Source organism: Micrasema longulum, unplaced genomic scaffold (assembly GCF_059751315.1).
Source record: "Micrasema longulum isolate JH-2025_06_02 unplaced genomic scaffold, ASM5975131v1 h1tg000126l, whole genome shotgun sequence".
In the NCBI taxonomy this organism is placed as follows: Eukaryota; Metazoa; Arthropoda; class Insecta; order Trichoptera; family Brachycentridae; genus Micrasema; species Micrasema longulum.
The window spans coordinates 9316-31645 of record NW_028277332.1 but is presented as its reverse complement, the minus strand read 5'-3'; the positions used below and the strand labels follow the sequence as shown (position 1 = coordinate 31645).

The following is a 22330-nucleotide window of genomic DNA, read 5'->3' as shown; positions in this document are numbered from 1 at the left end:
CACAGATCAGGCAACCAGTTATCAGGCAATAGATTAATTATTAATATTAATTTGGTTTGACAGGGGTGCCCAAAACACAACAAAAATAATTATCTGTTTTATCATTTCAAGAGTTTCATTGCATAAATATTTAATGATTTTTGGTTCTGATACATAAATTGTTGTAATCCTGAATATCCTAAGATTTCAGATTTGTTTTAATAACTACTTAAAAGATGTGTGAAATAAACACAAAATTAAAGAAGGTTGAACAAAAGTAAAGTTTTTGTAGGTTCTTCAATTTCATAATAAAATCATTACTATTTTTTCTGTCTGGACAATTTTGGGTTCGGAAGACTACAGTTCTGTGTGTGAAATAGAATCAGAATCCTGGATGACTGTATTCGACTCAGTGGAAAAGGAAACCGGGTGGAGATACGTCCGCTTCACAGGGTAGTGGTTGGCTCCCAGGGTCGATTCCTGCCAAGGTCGACATGAAATATTTCACTGTCCCTGGACTTGCACCTGAAGCATAAGACTGATCACTTTACCTTTCATGAAACAAATGTGCACTGTGGTGTAGTATGAGTAATATAATCACTTTTGTAGATCATGATGAAAGTTAAAAGAACATATGTACTTTTAAAAATAAAAATAGTTATGTACATAATGTTGCATCCTTGCTGGTATTCAAATGTGTAAGATAAATAAATATGCAACAATGTATTTATGTCTAAGAAAACATGATAGAACTTGTTTTTATTTACGCTATTCATAAATAATGCAAAAAATATAAACATTTCATTTCTATATTGTTTTGCATTTTTCTATTAATAACTTATTGACTGTCATAAATATATTTTTTACGAACTGCTTTGATTATTCAACTGTTTGAAGGAGATAGGACCTTAATTAAATAAAAATTAATGCTGCCTTCAATATACTACAAACTGTGAATCAAGGCACCTCACTAGGACCTAAAATAGCTCTCTATAAATATAGTTTTTGATCCCGATTAGCTGAGAATTTTAGAAGAATTATTATTTTAGGGGTTGACTTCATAAGGGCCTAGCGATTTCATATAGACGATATTGAAGAAATCGGGGATAAACTAGCATTTCTTTCTGTATGCATTGGAGGGGCTTATTGCCAAATGGAAATTTCTACCCACCAGCCAATAAAATTGAAAGTTTTATTAATATGTTTTTAATTTTAAAATGTATGCCAGGAAAATATAGATACAGAATTAGCAATATGTATGCAATATTGATACTAGTCTTCAATGGGAAAAGGGGCATAGAGGGGAAAAGAGTAGATATTAAGGAAGAGAAAGATGTTTCTTCAGACATGATTTAAACAGAGCTACTGTAGAAACATCTTTGATAGTGCATGGGAAACGATTCCAGTCGAGCCACATGGACTCTAAAAGTTAAAGAAGAAGGTGGAATGAGGAACTTCAGCCCCACGGTAAATAGGATACAAAAAATGTTTTCTGTGTAGTAAAAATGAGAGCATTAAATTGTACGAAAAAATAATAAAAAAAGGTTTTGATAAAAATGAACAACTTTGAACGACGTCACTAGTTCATATGAATCAACCAAAGATAAGAGAGTTGTGAAAGATTTCCGGTTTACGATAAGACAACGGACCAATTGGCAGAACTGACTGACTGACAGAATTTCAGAAATACAAAACTTAGAAAATCATAGCGCTGATAACGATACATAAAAATATTTTTGGCTTAGTAAACTAAGTTAAAAAAGTCTATTAATAAATAAATGTCGGCCTCGTGGTGTAGTGGTCAGCGTGTTTGCCGACTATGCAAGAGGTCTCGAGTTCGATTCCCGACATGGTTGACGCAAAATGTTTATTTAAAAAAGGTGTTTTGACACCAGAATATCTCAGTCCCTGGACTGGTACCTGAAGCGTAAGACTGATCATCTTACCTTCATGCAACAAAAATGATCGAGATACACTGGGATTGGTGAGCCAATGCAGCGTTAGGTGCGGAAAGGGAAAGAAGAAAAAAAACTTCCACAAAGGTGCTTTGAGAGTTAGAATGAAAAGGTAAACCATGAACTGATAAGCATTTAAATATTTCACATTCCTCCATTGTCATGTTTGTATAAATTAAAATTACAAACGACGGTTAAGACCTTTTCAGTTGTTTATTTCTTTGAAATATTTGTACAAAGTACGTTGGTGGGTTTATTTTTATGGGTGAAAATCTTTTAAATTTTCAGAATATAAATATTTTTTTATTGAATTTTTTCCTTTTGCTGCAGCATGTAATAAAATCTACGTAACACATCTAAGGATGTCGGTCGTCTAATTTGAAGATTCGGACAATTTAAAGCAAACTAATCATTAATTAACATACCTTACTCAGTGATTGTGCAAGAAAAAACAACTTAAAAAGACAAATAAAATATTTATTATCATAAAAATTGACAGAAAATACACAAATAATAACAATGTACTCTTAGTGATTTCTCAAACAATGAATAGGTGATTCTAGAATGTCTCCCCTTAGTGGGCAGATAACAAATACACAATTGTCTTTAAATACCATGACAGATGTTTCATTTAGCAAAAATACAAAAACTACCTTCCATTGTTTCAATTCACTTAAATCCAACATGGTAACCATTCTAACATAAGGAACAAAACTCTAAGTGGAGTTTCTGTCACGGGGTAAATAAAGAATACTAGAACTTCACTATCAGTCGTCCAAATTATATTTTTGAAGCAGTCAACTTATACCTTAGGTGTTCAAAATATTCACAATTTGTCTTTCACAAGAAATTATTTACAACATTAAACATTTTGTAATAAGAAAAATTAGGTTTTAATACTACATACGCATGTTAGCAGGATTTGAAACAGTAAAAAATATTTATAAAATAGGCAAAAGAAAACAATAAAAATTATGGAATGAAAAAGAAAGTATGTATAATAATTATATTCATCTAACATTTTATTTAACATTAATATCTGAAAATATTAAACTTGGGTTCCAATCAAGGGTGCGTTAACAATTTTTTTTTTCATTTAAAAAACAATCAGTGAAATATTAAATACTGATAATTTTAGGTAAATCGTAAAATCTAGAAGATAGTTAACATTTCTTTAATTAAAGTTCTAGTGCAATATCAAATAAATATAGGCCCCCGTCTCTTCATTCAACCAATTCCTACATCACCGTATCTTGTCATTGATCTAGCTTATGTACTTTATCGAGTTATCTGAAAATGCCCAAGTCATAATTTTAGTACTTTCATATTCTTTTACAATTCTTCGACGTAATTATAAGGGATGGCATTTTAAGGGAAGAATGTAAGACAAAACGTTGCTTAAAACCCAAAATCCCTAACACCATAAAGATTAAGATACGTTACGAGCGATTTTTAATGTGAACCAAATGGCATAAACTGAAAAAAATAATACATTTCAGTATCTTATTTTTACAGTTTTACTTTCTAAATCTACCCACGTATCACACAGAAATATAATTTTATTAGTATGACTTTTATTTTTTTATGTACACATACCATATTTTCAACAGTAATATTTTTTTTATGTAATTAGTGTATATACATAATATAAGAATAATATTTTAACTAATGCCGAGTTTCAACGGGATTATTAATATATTTTGAACTCGCAAATTCACAGGTTGCAGATCCGCAAATGAAAAAAAATAAATTTTTATTTGATTGAATGAACAAATTTATTATATTTAAATAAATTAAGGGTGTACGTGTATTATAGTAAGCTAATTTTAGTACTTTGTCACAAGCAGCTAAATCTTTGTGTATATATTTGAAATAAAAAGGAATGTTTTTTTTATATATTCAAGTAGTTTGAAGCCGATCAAATATACAATGGTGTGAACAGCTTTACCAATGTCATTCACATTAAACTGATTATTTTAATTAGCTTAGAATAAATTGGACAGAGGACGTTAAAATTTACTTGTATAAAGCTTTGTGGCTGTGATGTAATTATTTTCAAGTTATTGAATTATAAAAATCGTAATTATAATTTTTTAGTAAAGTTAATTTGTAAAAAGTTTTTTTTTTAGAAACTTTTGAAAAATAAGGTTTCACATAAATCTATTCGACCGAAAAATCCCAATGGATTCTAAGTCGCTCAACCACGAACATTTATGTTATTAAATCGCTCAAATTTACAACACCAGGGCTGGTAGTCTGAACATTCTTGGCATGTATTTAGTACATAAATACGCACTAAAAAAGCGTTCTCCTCGCGCGCTATAGCGTTCAGAATATCACCCCAGAGTGAAGAATCATAATCCAATCTATGGCGTGAGACTTTTTATTGGTAAGTGTAATGTATTCAAAGTTTATGAAACCCTTAATTTTGTCTAGAAGAGTCCCGAGGTACCAGGAAACACTATAAAATACTCTTTATTCATAAATAACTTATGACGTATTAATTTTTTTTTAAAGCCTCAAGATCCCCAAATGATAATTTCCCATAGTTTAAACATGTGATAAACGTATGAAAAATGCTCAATAATAAAGCTAACGATATCAAACTAAATTAAAGATGATTTACATTACAAGCAATATAATGATTAGTTACATTTCGTCGATACTAAAGATTATAAATAAATGAATGAAATGAGGCATTAACATAGATGCCAACTACAATAAATATTTTTTGTTCAATGAATAAGCCATTAACATATTTAGGACTATATTAACCCTACATACACAATATAATAATAATCTGCATTGAATTATCACCAATGTGTTGGTTGGACATAATCCAAGGGGCAGAAATAATATTTTTTTGGATCAATCCACATTCACTTTATAATGAATTATTGCGAAATAATTAGTTAAGATTATATACATGTTATCAGAGCAACACTGATGCCCCTATTCATTTTGGACAGGCAGACTGTAGCGCTTAAATTATTAATTATATGTGGATCATTTTATTGATTATATCGCAGTGTAGGGATAAAACCATTTTAGTTGACCCATTGTTTGCGGCGATCTTTGTTATGATAACTTTTAGTTATGTTCTGGAACAGAAAAGAATCGATGATATTTTTGTATTATAGCGACACCTATCCGCTCCACAGCGAAGCAAACATGACGGAAGAAATTAGAAGTTTAAGACGTGTTTTTTGAAGGATAACTGAAATGCATAAAAATGTGCACCCCGCCGCGAAATAAGGTTTCTGAAATGCACAAATGTGTGCACACCGTAACCAACGTGTTAAAATGCAGTTATATGTTACGTTGCAAGCTTTATCAATGATAAAATTCTCCGAGGTTTAGTTTCAAAGTTACTACGCATAAAAACCCACAATTAAAAAATGTTTACAGGTGAAAAGTATTAATTCCTATATAAAGTTTATATTTGACGCACTAATTTTAGAAGCTTGTTTGCTTTGAAACCGGTCGGTGGAAAATAAAAATTAGTGGTTAAAAACAAAGTTGTTTTATTAGTATTAATTCCATTTACCAGATATTTTTTACTATTGAATTAATTCAAATGAAGTAAGACGGTTCCATGAGTACATATCATGTCCAAAATATGAATAAGGAAGACCGGAAAAGACTTTTGTCGAGTCTAAACATTCAAATAGATTTTTCTCAAATGCATTTAGAGGGTTTTATACTTTTAAAGAAATATTTTGATTCGGCCATTTTCTAAACATTTTAAATAACTTAATAATCTTGAGGGGTTTGAACCTCGGACTTCTGATCCGCGAGCCCGCAATCCAGTTGCGCCACAATGGGGAACATATGTGAATGAAGATTATTTCGCAATAATTCAGTAGAATGTGATAATACCCGCATTATTTACAACAACTCGGTAGAGTTAGTTTCGCTCTAGTCCCGAGCGGCTCCGATTATGGTCAGGATGTACATGAAGATGTTGATCACATCCAGGTAGAGGTTCAGGGCCGCGAAGATGTACTCCTCGGGGGAGATGGAATACTTGTGGTTGCCCCCCATCATGAGCTGGGTGTCGTACACCAGGTACATGGAGAACAGGAGGGCACCGAGGGAGGCGTACACCAGAGACAGGGTCTTTCCCGGGAAGAAGATGGCGAATATGCCCAGGATCAGAAGGATGACCGTGGCCACGAGGAGGAATGCGCCGCAATTTGTGAAGTCCCACTTGGTTTGGAAGGCAAACAGAGTCAGTGCGAGACACACGGCCGCTGTTACCCCGACGGCCATCAGAACCTGAAACACAATTCATTATTTTGTAATACAGTTTAATTATTTATTATATTCATATTCATTTAGCAGCGCTTGACTCACACACGGAAGGTTTCGGGTTCGATTCCCGGTGAGAACACAAAAATTAAAAATGTGATTTTTTCAAGCTTGGGTGTTTTGTGATGTAATTCACCACTGTAATTGGGCCTTTTGTGGTGCAAAAAATATTTAAAAAATAATTACATCTATTGGATTTTTTTTATGTTAATCATACATATTTCATTACAAATTCACAATTCTAATGTTAATTTTTCCACCACTAGTGTGTGCATACCTCAACAGACTGGTAGTTAGAAGACGACACTCCGAGCAGGAAGGACTCGGCCAAAGTGAACAGAAACAGGAAGATAAAGTTCATGGGAGCACGACGTCTCACACTGCTGCAGCATGCCATGGAGATGAGAGTCACAAACATTATCACCAATGCGATCCACCTGTGTAGCAGACACACATATTACAGACAAACAGATTATGGTCACATATGGGCACATAAGCAGTGCCTACCCTACTAGAATTTCTTTAAATCAATAATAAAAAATAATATAAAATATGCGAGTAACTACAGTAAAACCCCCTTTTTACGTTTTTTCAAGGGAGCAAGAAAAAAGGTGTAAAACTGAGGAAAACGCAAAAGTGAGGAAATGAAAAATGTATGGAAAAAATAGGAATTAAATAAAAATAAAATTGATTTGCTACACTATAGTGTACATATACTTATAGAAAAATTGTAAAAACGGTGATAAGTGGAAATTGACAATATTTTTATACTTTGTATTTTTCAAACAATATTATGTAATCTGTTTTTTTATTTGATATAAAAAATATATTTTATGTGTAAATAATATTTTTACGGTAGTTGGGAAATTTTATTTATACGGTATCACTTTTTTTTTCTATGGCATCACTAAAAACAACTGTCATATAGAGATCGCGGCATCATTATTTCGTCATAATTTAGGCTTTTTTGGCACATCAAATGAGTTCCGAAAAAAAAAAATTGTAAAAAACGTTGATTGGGGGGAATATTTGTATGAAAATCAATGGGGCCTGAACATTTCGGTGTAAAAAACGAGTAAACGTAAAATTGAAGAACGTAAAAACGAGGTTTTACTGTAGTTCATAACACCTTAAGAACAAATATAAACATTTTATCATTACAACAATTTAAAATCATTACAACAATTTAAAATCATTACAACAATTTAAAAACATTACAATTTTTTCAATTGAATCCTTTCTATTTCTTCAGGTAATTAATTGTTCATACAGCTTCAATCCCTTGAACAGTGAGTTTTGAGATTTTGTTTTTCTCCTCATTGGTAATCTTTGTTTTATATACGTATCGAAAAAGAGTACAAACTTACCAAATTTCATGATGAGCCATGATAAATTTCTGTGTTGGTTTATGGAGTAAGCAAAGAGCTATGAAACCAAAGGTGACCAACAGTTGTAACATCAGAATGGAGTATACCTGCAAGGTGACGGCAGCAGATTATTACCAAATTTTCACAGGGAACAAACAATGCAACTGGTTGAAAAACACAGCTAGTATCAGGTTAATTATACTTTATTATTTGTCCAATTGTTGTTCCAGTATTCTCTTTCGAAGCAGTGAAAATCAATATAATGTCATGCATATATATTAGAATGTGGCAGATATACAAAGATTCAGCATAGATTATGTTGACGGTGCTGAACATGCTTTTGGCCAAGCAAAGAGTAATTTTAAACACATTAATATTAATATTCAAATTGTTGCCCGAATACATGCTCAGTAATATTAAGCGTGGTAATGAAATTCATCGCTATCCTATGAGGGGACGTGAATGTTTCAGACTCCCTAAAACAAGAATCAAGGCAACTCAGAACAATCTGTACCATAAAGGACTAAAGAAGTTTAACGAGTTGCCGAAACAAATTAAGTTTTTGTTAAAATCAAACATCCATATAGCTGGAGTGTCATCAGAAGGTGACATAATTAAAAATGATGTTTTTTTTTTTTTAAGAAGCGTTTCTGTATTGTTTATTATTTAAGTTTGTAAGCAAAATTTTTTGATGAAAGTTCATTGTAATTTATTATAGAAACAAAAGACGAGTGATACTTTAATCCACAAATTTGGAATATTCAGTGACCAGTTTCACCGCTTTTGCGACATTTTCGAGACTGGTATCTTTATTAAGGAGTTCAATGTATTTATACAAAACTGAGGTAAGGATAGAGAATTCAAAATTATATGAGAGTAAATTAAATTGAATTATTTTTGTCTTTTCAGAAATCATAATTGACAGAAATCAAATTCACGAAAGACGGGACAGTTAAAATGAATTTATTTACAATACTTAAACCCATTAGAAATATCATTATATCAACTCATTAGTTAACCTGAAACACTTTGTTAATGATCCTTAAGACAAAAATAATTTAATTAAATTTAATTTACTCCCATATACTTTTGAACTCTCTATCCTTACCTCTGTTTTGTATAAATATATTGGACTCCTTAATAAAGATACCAGTCTGGAAGATGTCGCGATTAAGGCTGTGAAAATTTATTTTGTACAATCATCTAGATAAAATACATAACATTATAATCAATTCCTTTTACAGTTAAGATGCCAGTCCAGAGACTATAAATATTGCAGTGTAAAACGCCTCTTTAAATCAATAATTCATGTCGAACCTCGCCAGGGGTTGAACCTGGGACCTTAAGCAAGGTAGGCGAACATGCCAACCACATCACTACGATGCTAACGTATCTCCACTTGACTTCGCAGCAATCGAGTCGAAAACACTCACCCACGATTCTGGTTCTATTTCACATGCAGAAGTATATTTTAAATTCCACCCGGATATGGGAATAATTATCCTATAAGCCAACCCGATGAATCTCACCCACACATCACTAACGTCAATAGAAGATCAAGAAATACGGATTTCCAACACAGGCAGAATGGTGAATATTACTCAGTGTGTTAAGTGATAGCTTAAATCAGCCAACGTTAGGTCATGAGCCTCAATGAGGTCAATGCCCAGACTTCCACAGATCAGCCAATGAAGAAGATTGTTTACCTTGCGGATAAAGGCCAACCGAATGGACTTATCGGAAAAGTCAAACCCCTTGACCGATCCATCTTCCATGTTGGACAAGTTGGAGGGGCCTCCTCCGTAGGGAGGGACCCCGGGCTGCTGGTAGCCTGGTGCGGGAGGCGGGTAGCCCCCACCGGGAGGAATGTAACCACCACCCTGGAAAATACACATAATATTTTTATTGTCATCTATATATACATATTTTCTATCAACTCTCAACGATGCACACCTTTTTCGGGCTACAGGTAGCGCCGATAATTCTTGTCGTTAAATACCATTTTTTAAAAAAAAAATTCCTTGTCATTAATTCCATAGACGGTTTGTTAAAATCCGGTATTCATCGGAACACCAGATGCAGTGTATTTTGATAATCTGTTACAAGAAGGTAAGGTGATCAGTCTTACGCTTTAGGGACAGTAAAATATTGCAGTGTTAAACACCTTTCAATCAAATATTTCACCTCAAACCTGCCAGGAATCGAACCTGCGACCCCCAGCGTGGTAGTCGAATACGCCGACCACTACACTACTGAGCCTAATTATCCCCATTCGATCCTTCTTCAGGATATTTACACGAGAGTAGCCATCAAGTGGAAAACACACATCCAGGGTTCTAAATAAAAAGTAGGCGTCTAAAATATATAAAACTGAATACATAGATCAATTATTTAACACGGAAAATTACTAAGCGCCTTAAATTATTTAAAATTAGAGTTTTTTTCAGCGTAAGACGGGATCTACCAAAATTACGGTTATGATAAATCTGTATCTTGGGTCTAAAAGGGTCAATGTCGAATAATTTTTTTTTCTTGCCAACATTTTGTAGAGGATTGATGTCAATTAAAAAAATATGTACACATACATATTCAAACGCCTCAAACAGTTTATTATAACGTCTCGAAATAGCCGTAAAATTACTCTACCGTAATGTTGTGATTTACGACATTGGTCCTTTGCGACCCAAGCCACAGAAATATCGATTAATAATTATCATGATCAACATCTTGATAAATATCCTTTGATATATCAGCGAATCCTGGTTACATGAAATAATTTAGTACAACAAATATTTAATTTTGTTTCAAAATCGATGTAAAAATATGTTAAATAAAAAAGTTCAGTGATGTTTTTCTGGATCTGGCGTGGAGGAAAATGAAATGCTGAGGGCTATTTGAACATTCTGGAGAATCATGCCATCCCCTCTGGAAAAAAACTAATTGGCGATTATTTTGATCTGCAGCAGGATAATGATCTGAAGCATACAGCCAGACAAGTTAAAACATATTTGATCCACAAAAAGGATGCGGGGAAAATTTGATTATTTGATTGGTCCCTTAGAGCCCAAATGTAAATCTAATAGAACATTGGTAGGAACATCTTGATAGGAAAAAAAACTGAAAGGTGTCGAAACAATTAAGCAGACTTGTGGGCGATGCTATTTGAAGAATGGGGGAAAAAATACTGCGAGAAACCACTGAAAAACTTATTTTCAGCATGCCACTACTACTACCATCATGCTATTTCTCCGTAGGGGTAGGCAGAGAGTATGGACCGCCACACACGTCTATCCTGGCATATATTCCTAGCTCCTTCCACATTCATACATGCCCTTCGGTTTTGTCTGCTTTTGACATGACCAGACTTAAGATTTTGGTTTATCTGATCATGCTACGTCTTCCTTGGTTGTCCTCATCTCACGTTACCGTTCATTTTCGCCATATATACTTGTTTTACCATTCTTTTGTCGTCCATTCGTTGTACGTGACCAAACCATCTCAGAGACCCTTTCTCTTAGTCTTGTCAATTATGATGACTCAGATTTACACTTTCGCCCGATATCATCATTAGTAACCCTGTCATACATTGATTTCCCACACATTTGTCTAAGAGATCGCATTTCAACTGCATTCACTCGGCTTTCATCCTTCCTCTGCCAATTCCATGTTTCACTTCCATACATAAGTTCTGGGACTAAAACTCCGTTGTGCACTGCCAGTTTAGCTTCGATTGACATATTATTTTTAGCAATTACTGTGTTTAGTGCTCCGTTCATTTTGTTGCCCGCATTCACTCTCCTTTCAACATCTTTTTCTACTCTTCCACCTCTTGAAAACATGCTTCCCAGATACACAAATTCTTCTACTCGTTAAAGACATTCGTTGTTTACATTTGTTATGCAGTCAGTAACCTCACTTCCAAAGAAACACTAAAAATCAATAGTGGTCATTAACTAAATGTGTTTCCTCAATAAAACGGTATTTAAAAATATTTTTTGCTCGCAGAAATCTTCACTTTTTCCTATTAAACATTTTGTTCGACTTTTTCACTCTACATCATACTACTCATAGAGAAACTTCACCATACAATTAAACGCTCTAATTTTGACCGCGTGTAGGAAAACATCTTTTATATCAAATTTCCCATAGAACTGAACATCCTCATTATGAATACGCCATAGAAGTCATTCTGCATACCTATGTGTAACTTATCCGAGCCACCCGATATTATCCCATTAAAAACAGATTTACGGAATTTAAATCGCCATTTGGTGGATTCAATTTGGAGGTCGGCACATCCCTAATTAGACTGTCAGGAGACTGTGCTTAAAAATAATCATACATGAACAATCGCATTGGTGACATGGGATATTTCAAATCAAAAAGTAACTTTACTAACTTGATTAGGGTATCCTGGATTTACGAATCCCGTGGGTGGCGGTGGTCCGGGATATCCGGGTTGCGGGTAGCCCTGATTGGGGGGATACTGCGGATAGCCTCCCGGCGGGGGGTACCCGCCTTGAGGGGGGTAGGCAGGGTTCGGGTAGCTACCAAACCCGGGCTGGCCTTGTGCTGAAAGTGCGCAATAGCCATTAGACCACAGACAAAAATGCTGAAATAAATTCTATAATCGCAAGGCAAAAGATCTTAAGTCAATTATATTTTTTAAATCGTGGCACATCCGATGGTGATTATTTTGAAGAGGACAATATTAATATAAATAAATAAATAATCGAGTTAATCGTGGTCCCGTGGCTAGTGTTACTGACTTACAGATCAGAGGTCCGAGGTTCGAACACCACTCTACCCCAACTTGATTTCCATTTTCGAATAGAGTTATTTACAAGTCATTGAAAATAGTAAAAAATGGAAATATTTGGGTAAATCAAAGGAATGCAACCAGGTTAAACCGGGTTGTGGTCTCGTGGTAGCATTGTGGACTCACGGGCCAAAGTCTGAGGTTCAAATTCCTCTCTACCACAACTCGATTTCCAATTTTCTAGCACAAGTTATTTATGACTTTTCGGAAATGGTCTGAAAATTTAAATATTTGAATAAACAACAAGAACTCAAGTATTTCTCTTTTCCTTTAGTATTTTTAAAATTTATTTATCAAAAAAAAAAACATTTTCAATAATTTACACAAATTTTGTGTATTTGTTTATCAAACAGTGTATACATGCAAATATTTATTGCGCAAAGTGATCACTTAAACCAGAAAATGAGTCATTTGCCTTGTGAATGCAAAGACTTCCCTACTCGTTTTTAAAAGGTTTCTGTTAAAATATGTTAAAATTCCTTCTTTTCTGTTGAGATATCTATTTGTCGATTGATTAAGAAAATACCAAAATTTATCAAATTAACCCACTGATAATTATTGGAGAAACAACGGCAGTAGCCATTTCTCATGACATGCACAGCAAAATAAATATTACTATATTAACACACATTAAAATTTTTACACAGATGTCAAAAGTAATGTGATGTTGTTGAGTGCAAACTTTGACATTGAATTTTATAAAAAGGTTCTATGAACCACATCCAAAATAAACAAGAAAATTTTGAAATGACAGAATTTCAAAATTAGAATGTTAAATGTGCATAAAATTCAGCTAAAAAGTGCTTAACTGTCTAGTTGACAGGTAGGTACTTATATATATAGTCAATCCATAAAGCTTTTCTTTAATAGGGTAATTTAAATACACATTTAAAAAAAATCTGGAATGTACTACTTAATTTTCTACAATAAATATATCATACAAATTTCTGATGGTTTAAAAGCCCTTTTTTCAAAATACTCCTTCAGTACTGTTCTAGAATTGTCTATAGTATTATTATTTAATCCGTGTGAATGATTTTAAAAACAATTTGTAAACACATATATTTTTGATTAAAAAAAGACAATCTTCCAAATCCCTTATCAAACAAATGAATTGTTAAATAGTAACCTCATACTAAAAATGTTTAGTGATTAGAATGTCCTTTTTTTTCCTTTCTGAGAATTTGTAGCTTGTTTGGACGCACGCATGTTAGCAGATGTAAGTAATTATTGGGTAAATGTTTGAATAATTTGGTTTAGATTTATGAATACTAATTTAGTTGAGTTAATTATTAATATGTCTTAAGAAAGGAAAAGTCATTCTTATTAAAAGCGGTCAAAAGCGGACGGAGCGAAAAAACTAATTTCATTCGGTTTTGTAAAAGGTTGGAAATATTTGAAGAAAGGAAAGGAGCACGGAACTGGACCTACCTTTGATGCCGTGAGGATGTTTTTCAATTTTGGGCACTGGATGATGAAAGTTCACTATGAATTGTGATATTAAATGATTTATTATAATAACTTTCACAACGACGCGTGATGATTCCAAGAATGCTTATGCAATATTTAATTCAAAGTCAAAATCTTGTTTATAATCTTCCAAATCCAAATGCTCTATTTTTGTATTTCTTCTATCTTGATGTGAGGTAGGTACCATTGGGTCAAGGGAAGGATGGGAAAGAAAGGTAATCGGCCAGGAATAATATCGATAAATGCTGTTTAATACTAAACATTGTTTATTGTATTAATTTTAATTAGTGATTTTTAATAAAGTTAATTTATGTTGAAATTATGTATGTTGAAGAATGACATATGTTAATATTTGCGCATTACAACTAACCAAAAAGTTAACTAATAAATGCAAGTAGTTCAAATAACAAATAATTAATAATAATCACGGTTTATTAACAAAAATTACAATTTCTTTATCTACCACACGTTTTAAGTAAATGCATATTATGATTTAATATACTAAGCTACTTTATTAAACTAACAGAAATCGAAGACAGATCATATATTTATTTAACCCTATAAAATAATGTTCTTCCTTGACAAGATTGAAGTGGGACTTAAGTCTGAGATTTATCAGTAATTCATCAAATCATTTATTGAAGCCATAAATATACTTGTAGACTTTATATAAAAGGTAGTTATAGATAGTGAAAATGCTTCTGAAATCTACAAATTCAATAAAAAGTAACAAGATAAAAGTAAAGTTATGTGATTTTAGCCTCCAAAGGTCAGAAAATCAAGGATTTAAAAAAAAATAAGTCAGAGTTTGCTTACTTATTTAATGAAAAAGCACTATTTATCTAAACTATACAAGGTAAGAGATGAAGGACTGAATTTTCAGAAGCTATTACAATTTTGGTGGAAAAATAGCCTACAAATGAATCTTTAAAAAATACGCTATATGTTTTGTGTTTCATGCTTCTGAGTGAGTCTTATGGTTGACCATTGTATTGTACATTGATAAAAGTATGATAAATGCTAACAAAATGAAAGAATGTCGGATACTGCGCCAATTTAGTTGTCAAAGCGAAATAAATATGAAACAAGCATGCAAAATACGGAATCCACTGGGAGAAATGAGTATAAAAGAACCTGGGTATCCATTGTTGGGCCACATTATTGACTTTTAACCTAGTCACAAAAAAACGATCCGTTATTTTTGTTTAGATTCTCCTGTAAATACAGCCAACTGAAAAAAGAAAAGCGGTGTTTAAATGAGAATGAAATTAAAGGAATACGTACAATCCATTGCGTGGTAGTTCGGAGTGGACGATGGGTTTAAATGCTTGTCAGGCTCCAGAATTAAGGCTTTTTGTAATACTTCAAAACGAGTAGTAGGGCGGCTATGTTGCCTTCACCTATATCAAAGAAAATCACATCAGAGATACACAATTATGGCGAGTAGTGGGCATTATTTAACACGTCTTGTACAGGAAACTCATTTTTATCAGTGCGTTAGTTAGTTATCAGCGGAAAGGTAAAAATGTATTACACATATTATGCGAGTTTCAGTTTGAAGGTGGGGAAGGCCCGACTGGATTATTTCATACAAATATTTAATGTTAATACATTTAAATAAAATAAAATTATAATGTCCTTCAATCTAATCAATACCGACTACCTACCCCTTATCCCCTTTCTGAGTATACAGTTTGAACTAGAAACACTGAACACATGTTAGAAGATGCATTTTAGATACATGCAATTTGGTAAGATTTAAAATATTTAATTTATTTTTAAAAGCCTCGACAGAGGAATGTTCCGAAACCAGCTGACATACTAAATTTATTTTAGTGATTTTACACAAAATAAAACCAGTTAAATTACTTAGTATTAATTTCAAAGTAAAAATCGCAACAAAACCCATGTTAACTGGTAAATCATTAAATTACATGTTTTTTTTTGAAATTACACAAGAATGAAAACAGGCCAGTTTTTTCACATGATTGATAATTAAATTAATTTTTATTTTATTGTTTTATTATGAGTGAATATACTTAAATCTAGAGACAAAACGGATATTTGATAACTATCCGCTATACAGCCTAATTTTACTATCCAGCCAGATACCGGATAGTAGCTTAATATCCGCCGGATACCTAATATTCCTTTAACTGAGAAAATTTCATGAAATTAACCCTCAATATTTGAAAGACTGACTTTTTCATTAAAATGTTCATCACTGTTCATCACTGTTCAGCATACACCCTAGAAAAAGCATTTAACCTGCAAATAAGAAATGTTTGGCGTCAACATTTAAAAAAAAATTAAAAATATACTTGCGAGAAAAAAAAGGGGGTGAAATTACCCAAAACTATTATAATTATTTAATTAATAAACTTATAAACAATATTGCTACGTAACTTTTTGATCGATAAGTGATCATTAAAAATATCATGAAAATATTTTCACTGCTTTTTATTTTATGGACATTACAATTTTTGTTTTATACTATGAGAGTAATTATACAATTATGAGATATTCAATCTGTGTTTAAACGGTTAAGTATTTACGCCCAGTTAAATACTATTAAAATGGTATATTATGCACTTGTACAGTCATCGCTTTCCCATGGAATAATTGGATGGGGGGAGCTTTTAACAACCATATAAAACCATTAGAAACTGTTCAAAAATTTATCTTAAAAATAATGTTTCAGAAAAATTGTTTTATTAAACAATCAGCCATATATCTGGCCATCCGGGTTAGGGGCTCGCCGGATATCCGGTATCCAGCCAAACCACTATCTGTTTCATAAATACTTAAATCCATAAATTTGGAAATACTTATCACTTGTCTATTATTTCTATTCTAAATTACAAAGAACTTCGACCGAGAAATTTCAATAACAAACTTGAATGTTATCTTGTTTTCTTGTCTTGTTTGTCATTGAAAATTCCTAAAAATACAAGAAATCGTCAAATACACAAGCAATTCGATGCGAGTAATGTTTACTCGGAAATTGTTACAATGCTCACATTAAATTACAGTGAAATTCCAATAACTGATAAAATAAAATTATAAAGATAAAAAGTTCATAACGCAACATAACAATAAGCTTTACTTTAATATTATTTTAGAAATTAACAACATTACGTGCCTACATAATACATTAGTATAACACTTGGATCTTGGACTTTTTTGCACATAAAGATATCGTAGTATCCTATCAAACCGGCATTAAACTTATTTTTAGCATTTTGACGGTTGGACGCTTTCAGCATAACAACGTCAATTAAAAAATCACATCGAACTAATTTGATAAATTGTATTTAGATTTATTTTTTAATACAAATATTTATTTTACACATATTGTAGAAACATTTTTACTATTATGTGAATCAAGTTCACGATTTAAATTAATATATCATGAGTTTGGTCAGTTATACAATTAAGGCAATAACCTTGTAAAATTAGCCAAACTTAAGTTTTATTGAGGGATGTGTTCTGTAGTGTGTCAAGGTTAATGTGTTTAGATAGTTAGCTCAGATTAGATATTATGTAGTTAGCATTGTAAATATTATTTTGAGCATGTCCAAATGTTTGTAGGATTTAAGGTCCAAGGCACAAATAAGCGGGCTACCTACGCTAGGTATTTTATATACTTAAAATGTCCCACTAATGACATCTGTACACTATGTAAGGCTGAGACAAGCAGTATCGACAAAATCAAGAAAGAAGCTCCGCACTGGTTTGGACATGTAGAACGAATGGACAGCGAAAGAACGGCTAAGAATATTTACAATGCGAATGTTGATGGATGCAGAAATAGAGGAAGACCGAGAAAGACATGGCGTGACCAAATCCAACAAATACTTGAAGATGGACATGTCAAATGTCGGAATAATCGGCGCGCGTGCATGAGAAGATGTATGAATGTAGAGGAAGCGAGATATGTATGCAAAGATAGTGATGGTTTGTTGTTGTTGTTGTAAAATGTCCCACATGCCAAAAATTACAATTCGAACCGAAGTACGTGCGTCCAGCTCTCTGCAGTATTTCCCCGAACTGACAAAAATTTGAATAAATTGATTCTATTTATTAAAGGTGCCTTGTGTAAATACACAAATATTAATTCATATGGAGACAGGCGGCTGGCTTTTTAAATATTTCCATAGTATTTCTGACGGTAGGACAATAGTGTCATTCTCGAAAAATTACCTTTTACCCAAGATTTATAAACAAAAATTAAACCTAAAAATTATACAACATAGTAGAAAGTTTAAACAATTTAAGAATAAATGTAGAAATCAAATAAAATAATAAAATATTTAAAATATAACAAGAAAATCTTAAGTACTGTTTCACACAGCTTATTAGCACCATATTTATAATATAATACCTCAAGGGCGCTTTACAAAGTGATTCTATAGATAAATTAATAAATTTGAATCATGTTTTGAGTTTGTCCAAATTTTTCTAGACAAGGACTGGATTCAACTCTCTAGGGAGCTGTTAATATTAACATATTACATAAGAAATGAAGAACATTTTAGAGATGGGAATATAGATGTCCGGGCATTCACAGGCCTTATGACCTGTCATTGGCTGGTTTAGGGGGGAAATCCAGCCAGTCTGCAAGCATTTGGATACTTAAAACATTGTTGAATCAACTACCTGGTAAAAGAAGAATAAAAATTTGAAAATTGACGTTGGAGGAGGCGAGAGTGCCGGCTAACGATAAGGTCTCCCGGAGGCGTCTGGTGATGTCCACATGCGGAGTGGAAAAAGAAGGAGAAAATAAGAAAATTTACAGCTTCACCTCTAGACGCTCCTGTGCTCCGTCAATTTATTGATTATTATTCTAATGGTGTATTAAATAATTCTGAATAAACTTACTAAAATTAAGAACATGATTTTTTTGTCAGCATCCTTACTGATAAGTCACCGCACGCGCCTGTTGTGGATGCCTGGATTTCTAAATTCCCTTCTCTAAAATGTTCTTCATCTCTGTTGTAATATGTTAAATTAATTTGAAATTTCTACATTTGTAATTTAAGTAAAACAATTTATTTTGTTATCACATGCAACGGATTTATTCAAATGATTTAGAGAACAAGTGGGCTTTAAGTTTTTTCAGAAACATCGTTTCACTCTCACAGCCTCACACCTCTTCATATCATTTAGTTCGTCCTAATAATTCCAACACATTTTGGTATTAAAGAAATAATATTTTTCGTGAACTCGCTCATAACAAACGTCATTGTGTATTCATTTTCGCAACGCTCACGAGTGAACTTCGGCCGAATTTTCATATCGTCCCAGCGTCATGTCCTGTGTGGTCGAGGCTGTCTACGGGGATGGGACAAGACAATATTGTCATTTCTATTGTATTGTAGGCGGCCTCCGTGGTGTAGTGGTCAAGACGCTTGACTCACACACGGAAGGTTCCGGGTTCGATTCCCGGTGAGAACACAAAAATTAAATGTGATTTTTCTCAAGCCTGGGTGTTCTGTGATGTAATTCACTACTGTAATTGGGCTTTCTGGCCTGTTGTGGTGCAAAAATTTTTTTTAAAAAAATACAAAAAATACAAAGTATTGCCCTCGTGTAAACAGTACTTAAGAAACATTCAACGTCGACCTCGCCAGGAATCGACACGCTGCATTTGATTTAACAATGCAGTGCCATGCGCACCACCGGGTTAGCATTTGTTAAGGGTGGTCCAATCATAACGCACAATGTTAATTATGAGTCAAACCTTAATGTCAAGTTTTTTGCCCAACTTTATTTTAGTCTTCGACAAATTCAACCATGGAGAGGTACACAATTGAACAGCGCGTTAAGATTGTTGAAGCGTTTTATGAAAATGGGCATTCAAATCAAAATGCATTTTGTGCACTTCGTGATTTTTATAGTCAGCATAATCAACCAAATGTGTCCACAATCGGGAGAATTGTGCGCAAATTTCAGAAAACCGGGTCGGTAGAAGATGTGAAAACACCTGTGCATGCTCGCCCAGTTCGTTCTGCGAAAAACATTGCTATTGTTCGTGATAGTACGGCAGAAGAGTCGTCAACTTCGACTCTCCGCCGTGCTCAACAATTGAACATCTCACGGACACACTGATGCGAATTTTTAATAAAGACTTGATTTTACACGCTTACAAGCTCCAAACGGCTCGAGAGCCGAAGCCTGCCATTGAATGACCATTTCAAGCGTCTTTAATACGCCGTATGGTTGGTTGAACAGACAGAAGTGAATGGTGACTTTATGAAGAAAATCATCTTCAGCGATGAGGCACACTTTCACCTCAGTGGATTCGTTAACATGCAGAATTGCTGCATTTGGGCAAATGAGAATCCACAAGTGATTGTTGAAAAGCCGATGCATCCACAAATAGTGACTTTTTGATGCGGTTTATGGGCTGGCGGCGTCATCGGGCCGTACTTCTTAAAAATGAGGTCAGATAAGCAGTTACCGTGAATGGTGTTCACTATCGTAAGATGATAACGAACTTTTTGTGGCCAGAAATTGAGGATACGGAGCTGGACGATATGTGGTTCCAATAAGACGGTGCCACACAGCCAACAAAACAATGGCTCTTTTGCGCGAGAAATTCAATGGCCGCGTTATCTCACGTCGTGGCGATGGCAATCGGCCGCCACGATCATGTGATTTGAGACCGTTGGACTTCTTTCTTTGGGGATATTTAAAAGAAAAAGTGTGCGTCAATAAGCCAGAAACAATTCAAGAGCTAAAGGATGAGATAATTCGGCACATTAAACCTCAATTATGCCTCAGTGTCATTGAAAATATGGACCATCAGATAGAGGTATGCCACCGAAGCCATGGCGAGCATTTGGCCGATATTTTATTTCACATATAATTTTGATAGATCTTTCTATCATAATGAAAACAAATTAAGATGTTTTATTTACAATCAACATCGTGCGTTATGGTTGGACCACCTATTATAAAAAATATTTTTAAAAGAAGCACCGGGGGACCAATTACGTACCACGGTAGTCATTCCACTGATAAAGTTTCTCATATTTACTTAAATCTGACACACTATTCTCAAATTAATCAGATAACTTTTAATCATGATGTTTTCAAAGATAAAATTTAAACGGCGGATGATAAATATTCGGCCGCCAAGATAGAGCATAATTATAATTTACCATATACGGAGAAATAAACACATATGCCACAAAACTCAAAATATGGCTACCTTTCTACGTTTTTACTTTCTACCTAGTTTATACGCGATGCATTAATTGTATGACGTATAAATTAATGCCCGATAAATATATTTCAGAAAATTTATTGTCACTAGACATTCTACAATTTCATTTACCGCCTTAAACGCAATAATATACGCATTATTAGTACACGACAATAACAAAAACGCAGTGAAACTAGAAATACTGGGTGCAATTGCGTTGAATAAAGTTTCATTGTTATTTCACGTGAGAAGTATTACAATTAAAGTGTCTCATATTTTCTTAATGTTTCATTCTTTAATAGGACCTACATTTAATGGTATTTATTTATGATGACACGAAATGTCAAAGTTGTGAAATAACATACAAAATATTATTAGCGTGTGAGATGAGTCATGTTTACTTGCGGTCAAAATGGTGGAAGATCGATACAATCTGGAATAATCGGTGCACGGAAAAGAAAAGTATATTATTTGATTATTTAATATTTAAAACACACATTACCTTCAAACGTCTGTTTCACGGTGAGCCAAGTTTTAAAACAACACACCTGTCAAACGTTAAGGTAAAATATATTGCGCCAAATTCTTGACCCGGACGATCAACGAAAAACTGCAAAACTCGGAAAAACTGCAGCCGATAATAGACAACCGAAAAGTAAAAATGCATAGAAAATGTATAAATTGACTGACATTAGGCAACACCTACGGAATAATAATATAATTGTAGGTTAATTTTCTCTATGGTCTCAACCTCTTGATTCCGAAGATCATTTTTTTTTGTACGTTTCGAATTTTCAAAATACACAGAAATATAATTTATTTTACTTACGTGTTCTAAAAAATACGTTGAAATGTGTAAATCGTTGAACTTTTCCCTTTTGTTTGAAATATACGGCCTAAGCCAATTACAACAGTTAGGTACATGAAAAAACATTTACAAGAAACTAAACATAAAACTTTGTAGCAAAGGCCAACGAGATAAATAAAATAATAAAGTAAGATTAACACCATAGAAATATAATATACATCAACATATTTATATTACAAAACTTTGAGCCAACCCATGCTAATCCCTTTTTATCCTACACTGTGTTAATAGCGAAAAGATTTACGAAAATCTGGAAGACCTATCTCAAAGAATTTCAAGTTTTGTTACAAATTGACTAAAATATCAAATTTACGTTTCGCTCTTAGTAGATTATTTGATAAATAACAGATT

The 22330-nt window shown here is 33.3% G+C and overlaps 1 protein-coding gene across 3 annotated transcripts; it reads right to left on the bottom strand.

Moving 5' to 3' along the window:
* Positions 1–2390: 2390 nt before the first annotated feature.
* LOC148284387 (protein lifeguard 1-like) lies at positions 2391–21787 on the bottom strand. 3 transcript variants are annotated; one of them, XM_088240578.1, is made up of 7 exons: positions 21614–21787; positions 15186–15301; positions 12012–12184; positions 9319–9492; positions 7613–7719; positions 6523–6682; positions 2391–6212 (listed from the first exon to the last, which is right to left on the bottom strand). In XM_088240578.1, the coding sequence occupies exons 2-7, from the start codon at positions 15190–15192 to the stop codon at positions 5853–5855; spliced, it is 981 nt and encodes a 326-aa protein (XP_088096704.1). In that variant the 5' UTR covers positions 15193–15301; positions 21614–21787; the 3' UTR covers positions 2391–5852. The 3 variants fall into 3 exon arrangements, with proteins under 3 accessions (XP_088096704.1, XP_088096696.1, XP_088096713.1); XM_088240570.1 differs by lacking the exon at positions 15186–15301 and adding an exon at positions 15036–15132 and having other exon boundaries at positions 21614–21749; XM_088240587.1 differs by lacking the exon at positions 21614–21787 and adding an exon at positions 16104–16247.
* Positions 21788–22330: the final 543 nt, after the last annotated feature.

Excerpts from the sequence above, each read along its gene's own strand:
- LOC148284387 (XM_088240570.1), bottom strand. The coding sequence starts at position 15,060 with ATGTGGCCCAACAATGGATACCCAG. Across the intron at positions 9,493-12,011 it reads ATCCAGGATACCCTAATCAA|GGTGGTGGTTACATTCCTCC; the intron begins GTTAGTAAAGTT and ends TGTATTTTCCAG. Across the intron at positions 6,213-6,522 it reads CTAACTACCAGTCTGTTGAG|GTTCTGATGGCCGTCGGGGT; the intron begins GTATGCACACAC and ends ATTGTGTTTCAG.